General features: G+C 39.0%; 1 protein-coding gene across 1 annotated transcript in view; it reads right to left on the reverse strand.

The window, feature by feature from the left end:
* Nucleotides 1-2,926: 2,926 nt before the first annotated feature.
* Nucleotides 2,927-15,637, reverse strand: part of LOC139739487 (glutathione hydrolase 1 proenzyme-like) — a 47,530-nt gene continuing 34,819 nt past the window's right edge. Inside the window, exons 2-11 of the mRNA XM_071650091.1 lie at nt 14,533-14,723; nt 12,042-12,193; nt 11,019-11,139; nt 10,008-10,075; nt 9,351-9,424; nt 7,854-8,035; nt 6,539-7,011; nt 4,962-5,076; nt 3,795-4,035; nt 2,927-3,090 (exon numbers count right to left, since the gene is read on the reverse strand). Coding sequence (XP_071506192.1) covers nt 2,927-3,090; nt 3,795-4,035; nt 4,962-5,076; nt 6,539-7,011; nt 7,854-8,035; nt 9,351-9,424; nt 10,008-10,075; nt 11,019-11,139; nt 12,042-12,193; nt 14,533-14,723 — 1,781 coding nt within the window. The remainder of the gene's footprint in view (nt 3,091-3,794; nt 4,036-4,961; nt 5,077-6,538; nt 7,012-7,853; nt 8,036-9,350; nt 9,425-10,007; nt 10,076-11,018; nt 11,140-12,041; nt 12,194-14,532; nt 14,724-15,637) is intronic.

A 15,637-nucleotide genomic window follows, 5' to 3' on the forward strand; every position in this document is an offset into this window, starting at 1 on the left:
CTAAAGTCATGGGAACCTAATAATTGTGGGTAGGGAAGGGTTAATTTACTCCTGACATCTTTCACTGTATGACTGTCGGTGCAACAAAGACATTTCATCTATCTATACAGTTTACACTGTATTCCACAACAGCTATCTGATTTGAGAGGCAGAAGGGGCATAAAACACAGAGTAGAGTGCAATTGAGTTAACATCCTTTTGCTTCTAAAAATATGCAATGCATATAAATCCACCAATGTGCACAAAAGGATATTGAGCAAAAATATACATTTGGCACATGAGTCAGCAAGAGAGTTGTCCTGCAGAAGGACGTATGAGTGTTTTGCCACTTTCATGAATTTCTTAACAAATGCAATATGTTTAATACAAGCACAGTAGGTTTCTAAAGTTATCCAACTCTGACTAAACTCCGCAGTACTCAATATCTGTCATATCACATTTGTGCCTATTTCCAGGTAGGTGCAGTCCTTTTCGCCAGTTTTGAAAACAATAATGCTGAAATGAAATGAACACAGAGGTATATGAGAGGAAATCGAAGAGTACTTTTTGTGCATTCTTTGAATTTTGTCTCCTCAAACCTGACAGTCAGGCTTAATCACCACAATGGGATAAAAATAAAAATCAGCCTCAATATAATTCAATCTACACTATATCATCTCCCATGTGATAGCTAAAATCACAACACAAACAATACAGATTGTCACAATTTGACACAACGCAGTAAAATTGAATTTCAAGCAAAACAGAAATTACTGGGTTTCTGTGACAACTACTGTAAAACCAGCATATTTCATGTGCATTTTAATTTCACAAACTTCGCGCGAGGAGAAATTTGCAAAATTTGAATGCACACAAAAGTTCTTACATACACTATATGCATTGAATGCCACTGGCAATTCATGCAAATTTCATGCCGTGAAAAAGGCCGTCAGCTCCAATTCGCAACAATTTCATGCCATCAATATTTCTTGTTTTACAGCAGTAAATTTTAGTACTCTGAAAGCTCTCTCTAAAATATCCGGCAAACAAATTTCAGAAATATTTCTTAATATCTTATTACACATCTCACTTCCTGATGTCTCAAACGGTATTGCAGATGTATCAGCACAAGAATATGAGCTTCTTCAGAATTTGAAATCTGATTTATGTGTGACACCGCTTCATCAGCCAGAAGGAAAACTTGTGACAAGGAATGTATCCACTTTTGATGCACGTTGTCAAACTTGGAAAAGTGGAAATTGGAATTCTATATTCTCAACTACTCTTGCTCAGACATTAATCCCTTTGCTCACAGAGCCTTATTACCTGTCTACGAGTAGTGTAAGTCCCAAGTTAAACAGACTATGTCATCTAAATTCAGATTTTGATTCATCAGGCTGGTAAGAAGTTAGGAAACTGGTCAAGTCTGGTAGAATCCACAGAGAGAATGGTTTCACGAGTCATTGGAGTTACTTCATCACCTCTGACTGACAGGTGGGCAATAAACATTGATGGGTGAAGGGGTGGTTTCAACGCCTGTTATTGTCAAACCAAACGATCAATGGCTGAAATAAGCAAATGATGCACAGGTCTGAATGCATCATTAGGAATCGGGTGCATAACGTAACTATAAAATTGTTTAACTCTTCATGTGCCATGGTGGGAACCCCCTGTGTGCCACGTTATTCTGAGACACGAAGGTAGTCATGCTTTGAGAAAGAATTCTGTTTTTCCAATTTGTATAACTTATACAAATTTCTGTTAAGATGGGCATAATAGTAGGCAAAGTTAAAGAGGAATGCCAAGCTTTGTTTCGATATTGTATGACGACCATATTTTCAATTTTTATTTTGAATGACCAGTTGCTACATTACTGTAAAGGCATGACTTTTGCACATTAAATCGTGAGAGAAACTTAGAATGTACGAGCAAATCTAGTTGGGAACATCGCTTGATAGTCGATCACCACATAGAATGCAAGCCGTATATGAGAGGAACAAAAGCACGAGAAACGCTTTCATTGTGCGGCGGGATTAGCAGTAATTAGCGGTTTATCGATCGGTCTTGGCGGCTTTGTTTGTTGAGCAGAATATGCGAAGTTGGCACGCCGTCGACTGAGTCGGAGGTGCGAACGTGGCACATAAAGAGTTAACCCAATTGGCTGTGAATTGTGGGTTTAGACTCACTGAGATTCCACAAGTTACTACATGCACACTATTCCTACTGACACACAAAATCACATGTACATTATCTGTTTTATAGTATGATGGATGCAATTTTGCCAGCAATCCATTCTTTAAATCATATTTCCGACAATCACCAACGTTTGGCATATTCACTGGATCATACATATCCTTTTGGCTTGTCAGTAATTCGAAAGAGCAGACAGTAAAAACTGATGCATGACTCTCAACCAATGAGATTGCAGAATTTTCTCGACCTGTTCTTTGATAGAATATATCTATTCTCATATACTCTGGTGTAATGAGTAAAATGTGTTCATACAAACCCTATACCACAAAACAGAGAATACTGCATAGCTCACGTACTTCAACAGGCAAGATTTTTGTGCTTTCTTGCTACACAGTTCTCCGTACATGACACATAAAAATGGCATAAATCGTCTTCTAGAACATTAAAATGGTCTCTGTGGAGTTCCCTGCTTCTTACACTGCTAGCTCCGACTAGTTGCACTCCTTGCATCGTCCTTGGATGAAATTCTTTCTCCCTTTTCCAAGAGGTACATGTAATAATGCAATACATGACTTGAAAGCACATCAATGACATTACTCCATCCGCAATCATTTTTTTCCCTCTTTTTTGCGACTGTTGCTTCGAACAGCCACAACATGAGTTCATTAATCTGAGACTTTAGTACGAAACTATTGCAATATTATTGGGGGTTAAAAAAAAATGGCCCTCAATATGAAAGTTAATGAGTTTGCAGTTAGTAGAAGTCTGCCTCCGCCCCGAGACTTCTACTGTCGGAATGTGCAGACAGATGATCTTTGACCTCCGAGGCAATGTTGGCGACCCCGAGGTCATTTTGTCGCACCTCAACTTTGTGCCCTAAAGCTGTAAGTTCGGCTACTATACTGGCATTCAGGTTAGCTGAAAGAGAAAAAAAAAACATAAACGAGAGTTAGACTAGAGAAGGCACATTATCAAAATTCTAAACACGCTTGCTGGCATAAATGAATAAACAACACAAGTATATCTTAACCCGTTCAAGACGAGTCCCGAGTATACTCGGGCAGGTGTCTATGGGAAATGTGTGTTGTAGAAAAATCAAACAATCAATCAACAATCACATATTTTGTATTTAAAATTTTCTGTAAATGCCATTCAAAGTCACCTACCCCACTAAGTAACTACATCAGTCATTCATTTTATAAATGCCTATCACATGTCACTTTCTTCATGTTCCTCTCATTTGCTATATTTGTACCTATTTTATCTACCTTGTATCTATCTATTCATCTATCTACAGTCTATCTATCCATACCAATCCCTACACTCACAGACAGAGAGTATAATTATACATGTACTCCGATATCATCCACTATCCATAAATCTCATGTACTTCCAATATAATCCCATCTTGCTGCAGACTCAACTTATTTATCTGTCCATCTATCTACACAAATATCTCTACCCATTCATCCCTATGCTCTCATAGAGAAAGCAATTATATACATACAATGCACTAGATATCATAAACTTTCTTGTACTTCACAATACAATTTCATCTTGCTGTGGACTTATCCCTAGGTAACACCCTTCTTGTGACGAACTTCTACAACAATGTCTCTCACCTTCTACTTCCACCACGTTCTCGTAGAGAGATGGGAAGACTCTTGTTCTCCTCTCCACAGCCTCGTCGAGAGTTTGGTTGAAAGTCATGACCTTCAGGGCGACGTCCACCGACGCCGACTGGATGGCGCTGCTCCCCGTGCCGGCTACGGCAAAGCGGCTCAGGCACAAATTCTGCGAACTCCAGGCCACCAAAGGGACCATGTTGGATACTGGGCGTCGCCCGGGAGCAATGGAATTGGCCTAGAAAGGGGAGTAAGTTTTATAAGGAAGGAAAGAGGGATGATAATTCAGTGATATGTGAGATTTACTGTAAGTTTTCAACAATATTTTGGATTGATGTTCACTTTGGAAATATCAGTTGACTCATAATTTTTACAAAACAAAGCCACTGTGAAATATATACATATATATAGATATATATGTATATCGTCGCTGGGGTGACAAGACCTTGTATCTGCAATTTTGGTGAAAATGACTTTTTTGGATTAATGGTCAAATAATGGGTTAAGTGATGTTCTGTCCAAATCCCAACGGTCTTACTCCAAAAATGAAGCCACCACGGCATGTCAAAGGAAAGGATATCCCATTCGCTACAGTGTTTTGGCCGCCATGTTTTTTGGCTGCCATGTTTTTTGGCTCTCCTGAACATTTGACATTTTGTAGATACGAGGTCTTGTCGCCCCAGCGACGATATATATATATATATATATATATATAAGCTTTAGAGAGCTGTAACGCACTTGATATCCACCTTGATGTTATATTTTCCCAAAGCGTGGAACGCTGTGAGAAATGAAACACCCAAGGGACTGCAAAGTGCTATACTACAATGATAAACAAGGCAATATTTGTTATATCATAGATATAAAAACATATAAATACATATAAATATACCTCATTTCATTCTAGTCCAATTGGCAGCAAGTCAAACACTGTAGGCAAGGCAACAATGTTGATCCTTGCTGCATGAGACATGCAACTGCATTATGACCAATCATTGAACAGTATTTTTGGAGACCAATTATGTATCATGCATAGCCCCTCCACCACATTATCATAAAAATCCTCTCTCCTGCACATTTCCCACAATGCTTAAAACTCCACATCAAATCATTTTCTTTTCATTTTTACTAAAACTGAATATAATGAGCATGACAGAAACAAACCTCAGGAACCTCGAAGGAGAGGACTTTGCCAGGCCAGTTGAAGCTATTCATGGCACTATTAAGGATGATGCCACTCGGTGTCATTAGGCCGCTTCCAAATGGCGCATTTAACGAGCTGAAAGAAGAAGAAGAGAAGACATAACCACACATGCACATTTCTGAGAGACAAAGGTTGACGTGACAAATGCATTTCCCCTACCATCTCTCTATATGGGATATACATGTACACAGACATGCAGTGTAGTTTGACACTCATGTCCACTACAGATACGCAGTGTAGTTTCACACTCATGTACACTAGAGATACAGTGTAGTTTCACACTCATGTACACTAGAGATACGCAGTGTAGTTTCACACTCATGTACACTAGAGATATGCAGTGTAGTTTCACACTCATGTACACTAGAGATACGCAGTGTAGTTTCACACTCATGTACACTACAGATACGCAGTGTAGTTTCACACTCATGTCCACTACAGATACGCGGTGTAGTTTCACACTCATGTACACTACAGATACGCAGTGTAGTTTCACACTCATGTCCACTACAGATACGCGGTGTAGTTTCACACTCATGTACACTAGAGATACGCAGTGTAGTTTCACACTCATGTACACTACAGATACGCAGTGTAGTTTCACACTCATGTACACTAGAGATACGCAGTGTAGTTTCACACTCATGTACACTACAGATACGCAGTGTAGTTTCACACTCATGTCCACTACAGATACGCAGTGTAGTTTCACACTCATGTACACTAGAGATACGCAGTGTAGTTTCACACTCATGTACACTACAGATACGCAGTGTAGTTTCACACTCATGTACACTACAGATATGCAGTGTAGTTTGACACTCATGTACACTAGAGATACGCAGTGTAGTTTGACACTCATGTCCACTACAGATACGCAGTGTAGTTTCACACTCATGTACACTACAGATACGCAGTGTAGTTTGACACTCATGTACACTAGAGATACGCAGTGTAGTTTCACACTCATGTACACTAGAGATACGCAGTGTAGTTTCACACTCGTGTACACTAGAGATACGCAGTGTAGTCACAAACTGACTAAAAGTCCAAACATACACAGAAAACCCACACATAGCAGCATTCACTAAACCAACTTTATAAGAGAAGATGTTCACTGGAAGGAAGTAAGAACAGAATGCTGCAGTCAAAATGTTCAAACTTGGTGGAGTTGTAATATGCAACTCTTGAAATATCAAAACGACTATCAGAATCAACACCCCCATACACATAGGTTAAAAAAAAAATAACCCAATAATGATTTCAAGGATGGGTATAAGAGGTTGATATATATTGTTGTAACATGTAAACTACACGGAATGCACAAATGAGCCTACATCTAATGTAGTCACCTCTCTAACTAAATCAACTTCCTACAAAGGAAATCTGACTGTTTAAATGAAATGTTTCAGAAATAATGTCAAAGGAAAAACCCAATTAGTTTTGATGTTGTTTATCTGTGCAAATCATAGAATAAATTGAATTACATAAAAGGACTCAGCCTTATGGAGGACATATGGACTAGACTTTGGCTGACCTTGATAATGACACAATGTTGTTTTGTTCATCCACGACAGTCACTAGGGCTGTCGCCTTGTTGAAAGACAGGGGCTGCAGAACATCGCCCTCAAAGTAGTGGGAGGGGCGATATGTGGCTGTGTCGTTGACGGCGTCGCGTATCCTCTCCCCACTCTCACGCCCTAGCATGGCGCCCGTCATGTTGGCCACGATCGGGGTCTGCTCGGGGTCACCGAGCTGGCGCGACATCGCGGCGGCGAACTTCGACACCTCAATGAGCCGGTGGTACTCCAGGCCCCAACCGTTAGAGCCGGGCGTGGTCAAGTTGTACCCCCTGAGGGCATTGAGGATGGTGAGCACCTCAGGTCCGGAGCTGGGTGAGGGGAGACTGTACACCTGGTGGCGACTGTAGGAAGACTGAATTGGCTCCACTGGTAGAGATTCATAACTCTCCACATCTTTAACAGTCATGATGCCGTCAGCATCAGTAACCTTTACATTCAGTCAAGGAGGAGATTCACACAAACACACAAAAACAAATAAAACAACATTATGAAAATGGTCAAGTATGAAATATATATACAAGACGATGCATAAAATCATTTTTTTTTAAACAAAACATCTTTGAGTTCAGCTATCATGCCTCATTTTTGCAGGTGTACACAATCAAAGTAATGATAATTGTTTAGGTGTATCATTTCAGGTATAAGTAGACAACACAGACAGATCTTCTAGACAGAAATATGGATAGATAGATAGCTAGATAGATGGGTTGATGGAAAGATACAAAGACAATTGCATATAGGCCTACTGTACATGTAGATAGGTAGATCACAAGATAGGTACATAGATAGATAGAGAAATGGATGGAATATCTTCACTTTAATACTGTATCTGCATTGATAGAAAGATACTTTGAGGCCAACTTGTAGATAGGTAGATAAAAAGATAGGTATACAGATAGCTAGATAGATAGATACAGAAATAGATGAAATATCTTCACTTACTGCATCTCTTTCTACATATAGATAGAAAGATGCAAAGACACAATTGCAGATAGGTAAATAAAAAGAAAGGTAGAAAGATAGAGAAACAGATTGAATGCTGTCACTTACTGTATCTACATACATTGTATATAGATAGAAAGATACAAAGAAACAAATGTAGATGGATAGACAAAAAGATAGGTAGATAGATACAGGAACGGATGGAATATCTACACTTACTTTATCTACTAAAGATAAAAAGATACTAAGACACAATTGTAGATAGGTAGATAGAAGGATCATAGGTAGAAAGAGAGATAAAGAAATAGAGTAAATGTCGTCTCTTACTGTATCTACTATTTCCTGGAGAACGGTCCCATTATAGAGGGCTAGTGATCCCTGGGTGGTTATACTCTGCAGGAGTCGAGCGAGAGATGGCCGCCTGATGGTGTCGTTGGCAACCTTGTTCTCGTACAGATCTCTCAGGTTCTGGGACATCGATGAAAAATCTGCTTCGGCTATATCGGCAGCTGAGAGAGTGAAAAGGTCAATTCACTTCAGGATGGTTTCAAATTTCGCAACTGGCAACCTTGATCAAATACGTGCATGTACAGTCCCACCTTAGTTTAATATCAGGCCATCACTTTTCCAGATATGTCTGTTGTCTGGACATGGACTGACACATGACTGTCTTCACATACTCACATTTTCACACATTTTCACTGAGAAACTTTCTTCAAGACAAATGCACATTAGCCATTCTCTCTCGATTACAAAATATTGTATTAGGCAATGAATTCGAAAGCTGGGACATTACTTAAATGTATCTCTGGGACATTACTTAAATGTATCTCTGTGACACAATGTATATTCATACCAACCAAAATTCTGCAGTTACAACAATGAAAAATATATCTTGCATATCGCTAGACTAATGGTCTGATAAGGGAGACCACCAAGGTCTGACTACTATTGCTTGCCAGCAATATAAGAAACACAAACACAAAAGAAAGAGCATTTTATATCAGTCGGAATCATGAACATATGTGGCAGGTATGTTTCCTAATTCAAGACAGTCGCAGATGATGTGTATTACAACTCATGTACTCAATCAAACACACACGCATATACACAAATTTCATACATCACACACACACACACACACAAACAAAGATAAACAAACACAAACACAGACATATATGCATGCACTCACACACACCCAGACATCTACACCACAAACTTACATGTAAGCACACCTACAAACATACTCATAAACATACACAGAGAAGCAGATGGACAATTATAAACATACACACATCACTCATAGGCTGCGTTTATAAGATTTTGCGTGCCTAGAATCACTGTTTTGAAACACTGCTTTGAAACACTGTTTGAAATCATAGTATCGTCAGGAGAGCGTTTATAAGATTTTTTTCTCCGAGCGTGTTGGGGCTCTCAGACTGTGCCATTGCGCAACTCACTCTGCGCAGGTTTTCCTCGGCAAAAGGTCAAACAGGGTGCGCGCAAGGCATTGTGACGTCATTTAAACAGTGTTTGAGATCGCGGTTGCATTTATAAGATTTTTGAAACACTGTTTCTACAGAAACAACACTGTTTTGAACCGCACTATTTTGTGCGTTTCAAAACAGTGTTTCAAAACACTGTTTCAAATCACGGTTAGCGTCTATAAGATTTTTTTTTTCTTGCTAGGAACACTGTTTGGCCAGAAAAAGTGTTTCAAAACACTGTTTCTGGCCAGAAGAAAAATCTTATAAACGCACCCATAGAGAGAGAGACGGGCAGACAAACAGATTGAAACACACACACACATAGTGACCGACTCACCAAGCTGTGCAGTGACTTTGAATCCCGTCCTAGCAAGCTCTACAGACGGCTCGACCAAGTCTTCCCATCTTAGCCTGAAACAAACGCAGTTAACACTTGAACTGTACACCTGTATGCTCACAAGAGACCAAACTTTGTAATAGCCAAACACTGACTTGTCTACAAGATGATCATACGCAAAGAGTAGCATGAAACAAACACATGTACGTAACACAATTTTTTTTCATCATTTCCTTTTTCTTTTCTTTTCATTCTTTCCCCCATAAATTTATGCACTAAACTCTGCCCTTCCTTGTTTGTTTGTTTGTTTTCCTTGTTTTCCTTGTTTTCCTTGATATCAGCAAAAAGCCCTTCAGCAAATCACTTTTTCCACATTGCTGCTCTCCACCCAGGAGTATAAAATGGACACCTATATGATGAGGATGCTGGTTGATCAGCATGGGCATGTCTGTAAACTGGCGACTGGCTGGAATGCTCCCCAGGGAGTGGAGAGTGAACACTGTCTGTGACAGTAGTGGAAATAATGTATCCAGTGACCAGGATAGTACATTGTATGTACATTGTATCCGCCTTGGGCGCTCTACAAAGTGGAATTGATGCAGCATAAAGTAATATTAAGACTGAGTCTGAAAGGAGACTACAAGTTGTGTAACTCACTTTCCATGCTGCTTCCATGCCATCTCTAGACCTCGTAGCTCTCCAGGTACCGCCACTGACAAGCCGCTCTGTCGAAAGTTTGAATCGACATCAATGGTAACAACAGCAGCAATACAGAGAAGAGCTTGCATGTCATAAATGTACTGATGATGTTTCATTCATTTACACATTGGAGGGAAAAATACCACACATACTATAGTAGGCCTACATACTTGCCAAAATTTTCATTTGAGAAAGTGACAGAATTCAGGCTGCCTACGTCAGCAGTGCTAGCTTGAAATCTCTCAAAAGCTGTAGTCTACCAACACTACTACAGATTGTGATGTATCATATGGAGAACAATACAAAGAAAATATAAAGACAATTCCACAAAATTTACTGACATATAAATGGTATGGGTACTGTAAAAGTGGATATTTTCGCGTGACTAATTTTTCGCGCTTGGCCAGATCGGAAGAGTTTCGCGTGTTTTTAATTCCGCGGAATCAAGACATCACGCACAGGCACATATGGCATGCAAAAATATTCGCGTGCTTTTATTTTCGCGCTAGTTTCTGGTTGCACGAAATGCGCGAAAATTTGAACACCGCAAAAATTTCCACTTTTACAGTAATCTAATTCTCCCTAGCTGCTTTCTGAAAGAGGCAAGTCAAGTGTTCTTTCATTGTGCTAGAAAAGTGAATTATGTTGATTTTTCATCATATTTTTATTGAACTGTTTTCCATTAAGGTATGTGATGTCATGAACTGTGGTAGTCTTCTCACCCAGTGACAGTGGCAATAAGACTTTAAAATTCATAACTTTTGAATGGATTATCCTATTTTCCTCAAAATTTCACTGATGCATTTTAAAAATGTCGCTGCATTATTAAACTCAATCCACATACATGTACTTGCTTGGGTCTCCTTCACCATTAAACAATGATAACAACAGGTGGGATGACAGATATTTAAAAACTCAATTGGCTGCTATGATACGGAATGAAAAGAGGCTGGATTGCATGTTATTTACCGGGGTTGCCGTGGGATGCGTGCCAAACATGTCGGCAGTGCTGGCTGCTGGGGCCGTTTCCCTGAAGTTGTAGCCTGCCTGGTAGCCCATAACAGGATTACCCATGATGATAAACCCACCTCTATATTAACATCAAGACACAAAGAAAAATGAAAATGAATGCATAAATTGTATACAGAGACAATCAGCTGAACATAATCTGTATTTCTTTTTTACACAGTGTATATAAATTGACTATACTTTGTTCCACCGAATCAGATAGATAGATTACCTTTCATTACTTTACCAACCATTGCAATGTATCCTTATTGTAAGTTTTTAATTATTGCTTTCTTTGTATAAATTTACATGCATCATTTTTGTCGCTGAAGAAAGTGAAATTTATGTCTATACTATTATTTCACTGTGAAAAAAACGAAATAAATTTGAACTGAACTGAATTGAACCTGGAGTCTGGCACAGGAATTTTCAGGTGAGTTCACTTTATCGCTTCGCTTTGTACATTACTGCATGTTATGGTATACACTCTCTTATGTAGATAGCACAACCTTAGGCATGCCATCAAGTGAGTCAAAATAAAGACATAATCATCAAATTTAAGGTATTGGGATAGAGTCCCTTTTAGATCCAACAGTGTTCAAATGTAGGCCAGTTCCTCGACCCCCTACAAATGTATGTTGAATTTTCTTCAATACACAGATAATATACATGGCACGTTTGATATCAAAGTATTGTAAAACCAGACAATTTCATGTTCATGAACTTTCATGAATTTTGCGAGAAACAATGATTTGCGATGCAAAATGCACATTAAAAAGTTTTTGTCTAAAATCAAATACATGTACACCCTACAGCTGTAGTACATTCATAGTTTTTGTTTTTTGTTTTTTTTTCACAGGCAGCAATTCACAAAAGTTTCATGCCAAGAAAAGGGCCATCGGCTCAAATTTGTGAAAGTTTTATGCCACAAGTGATTCTGGTATTATTCACTATTCAAATCAGAAGTTGGTTTGATAGTCTTACCCTCCCAGACCTGAGTAGTGCCCATGCACCACCCCAAGACAGAATGTAGCTGCCACGGCAGCATCTATGGCATGGCCTCCATGTCGTAAGGTGTTGGCTCCGATCTCTGAACAGACCTCTACGCTGGTGGCTACAGCCCCGTGAGATTTCACCTGTCAGAGTTCAAAGATATCCAGTGATTATTTCACCTTTAAACTGGTTCCATGACATTTGCTCCTGCGACAATTGCTCCCATGTCATATCTGCACGCTATTAAAAAAGCCAAACATCAATTCTACCCACAAACATAAACCTAGCACAAATCCTAATCCTCACATCAAACTCAGTCTAAAACCCTATTACAACCCTAACCCTAGCCCCAAGTCCTTGGAGAAAAGAAGACCGCAGAAACTGTTGCAAATGTCTTGTCACCCCCTAAAATACAAGACTGGTCAGCCGGGGTCAACCTCAACAATTAAACTGCTCAAATGAGCAGGGGTATAGCCAACATCGAATGCAGAGAAGGGTAAAAATGCTCACACATTAGACATTGTTTACTGTAAAAGTGGATATTTTCGCGCGACTAATTTTTCGCGCTTGGCCGGGTGAGAAGAGTTTTGCGGGTTTTTAATTCCGCGGAATCAAGACATCAATTACTGGATCATATGGCATGCAAAAATATTCGCATGATTTTATTTTTGCGCTAGGTTCTGGTTGCGCGAAATGCACGAAAATTTCAACACCGCAAAAATTTCCACTTTTACAGTACTCAAATGAATCATAAAAAGTTTTAATACTCAAAGAGAACTTTTCCTCTCTTCCCTTTTCCACACTGTTTTTCTTAACTTGCTTTTTACCTATAGGGCCTATCTACTTCCATAAAAGTTTTGCTTTTCATAATTACTGTAATCTCCCCCCCCCAAAAAAAACAAAAAACAAAAACAAACAAACAAACAAACAAACAAACAAAAAAAACAAATTTATTTTAAAAAAAAATTATTGAAACAAAAAACAAAATAATTGAACATATGATGGCAGGCAAAAGATGTGCATCCATGATATAAAAATGATTCAAGAAACCCTAAGATATGCAACGACTGGAGCAGTTCTGTGTTTATAAATCCATCCAAATTCCATCACACACAAAGTACTACAATGAGTGAGGAAAGAAGAAATATATACGACAAGCCCAGGGCATGAGGCTAACCTGGTTAGCCCCAATCAGCCGCCTCATTGAGCGAGACTGCCTCCCATCAACTTCATGGCAATCAAAATCTAACCGGGGGCCCCTGGATCAGATGACATAAATTGCCAGCATGGATTCAATAACACGTTTATGAAGGAAATTTGATATACCGGTAGTAGAAATGAATATGAGTGATGCCGGAGACATCGTGAAATATTTATGAAGCACTTCACATAATGCACTGTTATATAAGCAGTACGTGATGTTGCTGTATCGCTGTTGGAAACATGCAGGGTATATCATGACAGGTCAGAGTCAGAATAGTGGGCCATGTTTGGTTCAGGTGTAATAAAAGATCATCTTTCAGCAGTTATTTGCATTCTTTATCATTGTCTTTGGTGATGCCTGATGGTTATGTAAATGAAGAGGATTCCACCCAATATCAGAAGAGGAAGTCTGTTCCATACATTGATCGTCTCATTTTTTTTCCCCTCTGTGTGTGGGCATGTACTTTGCTGACTGGCAAACCGAATCTACAGCTGTAATCACACACAGGAGTTATTTGTTTTTGCATTGCGATGCAAAAAAATCAATTTTATTTGCCACCTTTCACACACGCTGGGCAGGAAAAATTATCCTGATGCTTCAGCAACAAAAACATAAAAAGTCAAAAGTGACCGGAATGTGACACTGGGCATGCAAGAGAGCGGACCGACAGTGGCCAGTTGCATTATGGGATTGAACAATTTGATAAAGTCTCTGCGTACTGTTCAAACACTGCAAGGGGCAAATTGTCGGGATGTTACGAAAGAAAAATATCAAACATCTGATTTTTGCTATGCGATGCAGATCGCGATATAATTAATTTCTTTGTGTGTCCACAGCACACACATGAAATAACATTTTTTGCATCGTGTTGCAAAACTCAAGTTAAAAAAAAAAAAAATCAGTTTCACTTATCTTTGGAAAACAAGTCAAGGGCAGCACTAATATGGGCTGTGACGCGAGAAAAGGGCCCTTACATCATATCAAAAATGTGTTTTCACCACCACATTGTAGAATGAACTCTGACGTGATATGCAAACCATTTTCTGAAATTCCACTCCTAAATGCCCCAATTATGACACTTCAAAAAATAAAAGATGTTTTGTCCAAATCCTGCCACTTTTTGATGTGTCTACAATGCATGTGCACGCAGCTGGCTAGCTGATCTTTTTGTTTTTTGCACGTATTGGTTTGCCAAACTTCCATGCCATTTTATGGTGTTTGTGCGAGACAGCGCTAAGGGCCCCTTTTTCTCCTGTCACGGCCCACATTATAACTTACCTGTGTCTGGCCGGTGATGATGGAGATGATCATCCCGATCGTGATGGCCACTGAGAAGATGACGGAAGATATGATGATGAAGCGCAGTCCGTCCACGCCACAGATCTGCTCCCTCTGAATGACCACGGGATCTTTGAGGGGCTCGGTCTCTCGCTTGCCTGACCCATCGGACTTGATGAGGGCGTGCTTGTCTGGAGAAAATATAATTAACCAATAAAATACCTAATGTCAGCAAGTTTCAAGACATAATTTACCATTTGCAGAAGAAACAAAAACCCAGCATTGGTGCTTTAAAAGTGTAGTTCTAAAATGTGAGTTAGGTATAGAAACAACCACTGTAAAAATTTGAATCCTTATAATCGATGTTAAGTATTGTTAAATATACAAAATGTGAACAATAGTTATAAAACAAAGAATGCTTCCAGACTAAACCGTCTACAGTTATGGTTTATTGAGAAAAATGCTGATATCTCCTTATATTTTAGGCTTTATCATGAAAATTTTATATGGCAGGATGTTTTGTGATACAACAGACCTTTATTTGCAGCAAATGTGATACCTTGAACATTTTTGAAATCACTGCTCTCAAAGGTAAACTGGACCTTTAATCTCACAGATTGTTTGAAAAAGGATCAAGTTTGTTTTCACAATATCATGTTTGTTATCCCCCCAAACAGCAGTTTTTATGTGAAAGTGCATGAAATACCACAATATTCACATTCTTGCAAGCAGACATCATGACACAAAATGTCAGAAATAACAATTTTTTGCTTATTCTTTATGATGCACCTACTTTGTATTATGATCCCCTCCCATAAGCACTAAATAGCAAGATACCTTTTACAGAGACAGCAACAAGGCATGTTTGTGTGTGTGTGTGTGTGTGTGTGTGTGTGTGTGTGTGTGTGAAAAAATGATGAGTTTTGTTCGGTTAAGTAAAGAATGCTCTTTTTTATGATATGTTTCAGGAAATGCTGTATTCTCAAGAGAGTGTAAGAGAATTTATGTAATGAAGTGGATATTGAGCAATATGATCAAGTTGATCAAGAATTTTTTTTTCCTTTTAAGAGTTATACTTTATCTGATATATTTATGTACTGTATAT

This window comes from Diadema antillarum, unplaced genomic scaffold, assembly GCF_040938485.1.
Source record: "Diadema antillarum isolate AM-2024a unplaced genomic scaffold, OU_Dant_1.0 seq00000799_RagTag, whole genome shotgun sequence".
NCBI classification, from domain to species: Eukaryota; Metazoa; Echinodermata; class Echinoidea; order Diadematoida; family Diadematidae; genus Diadema; species Diadema antillarum.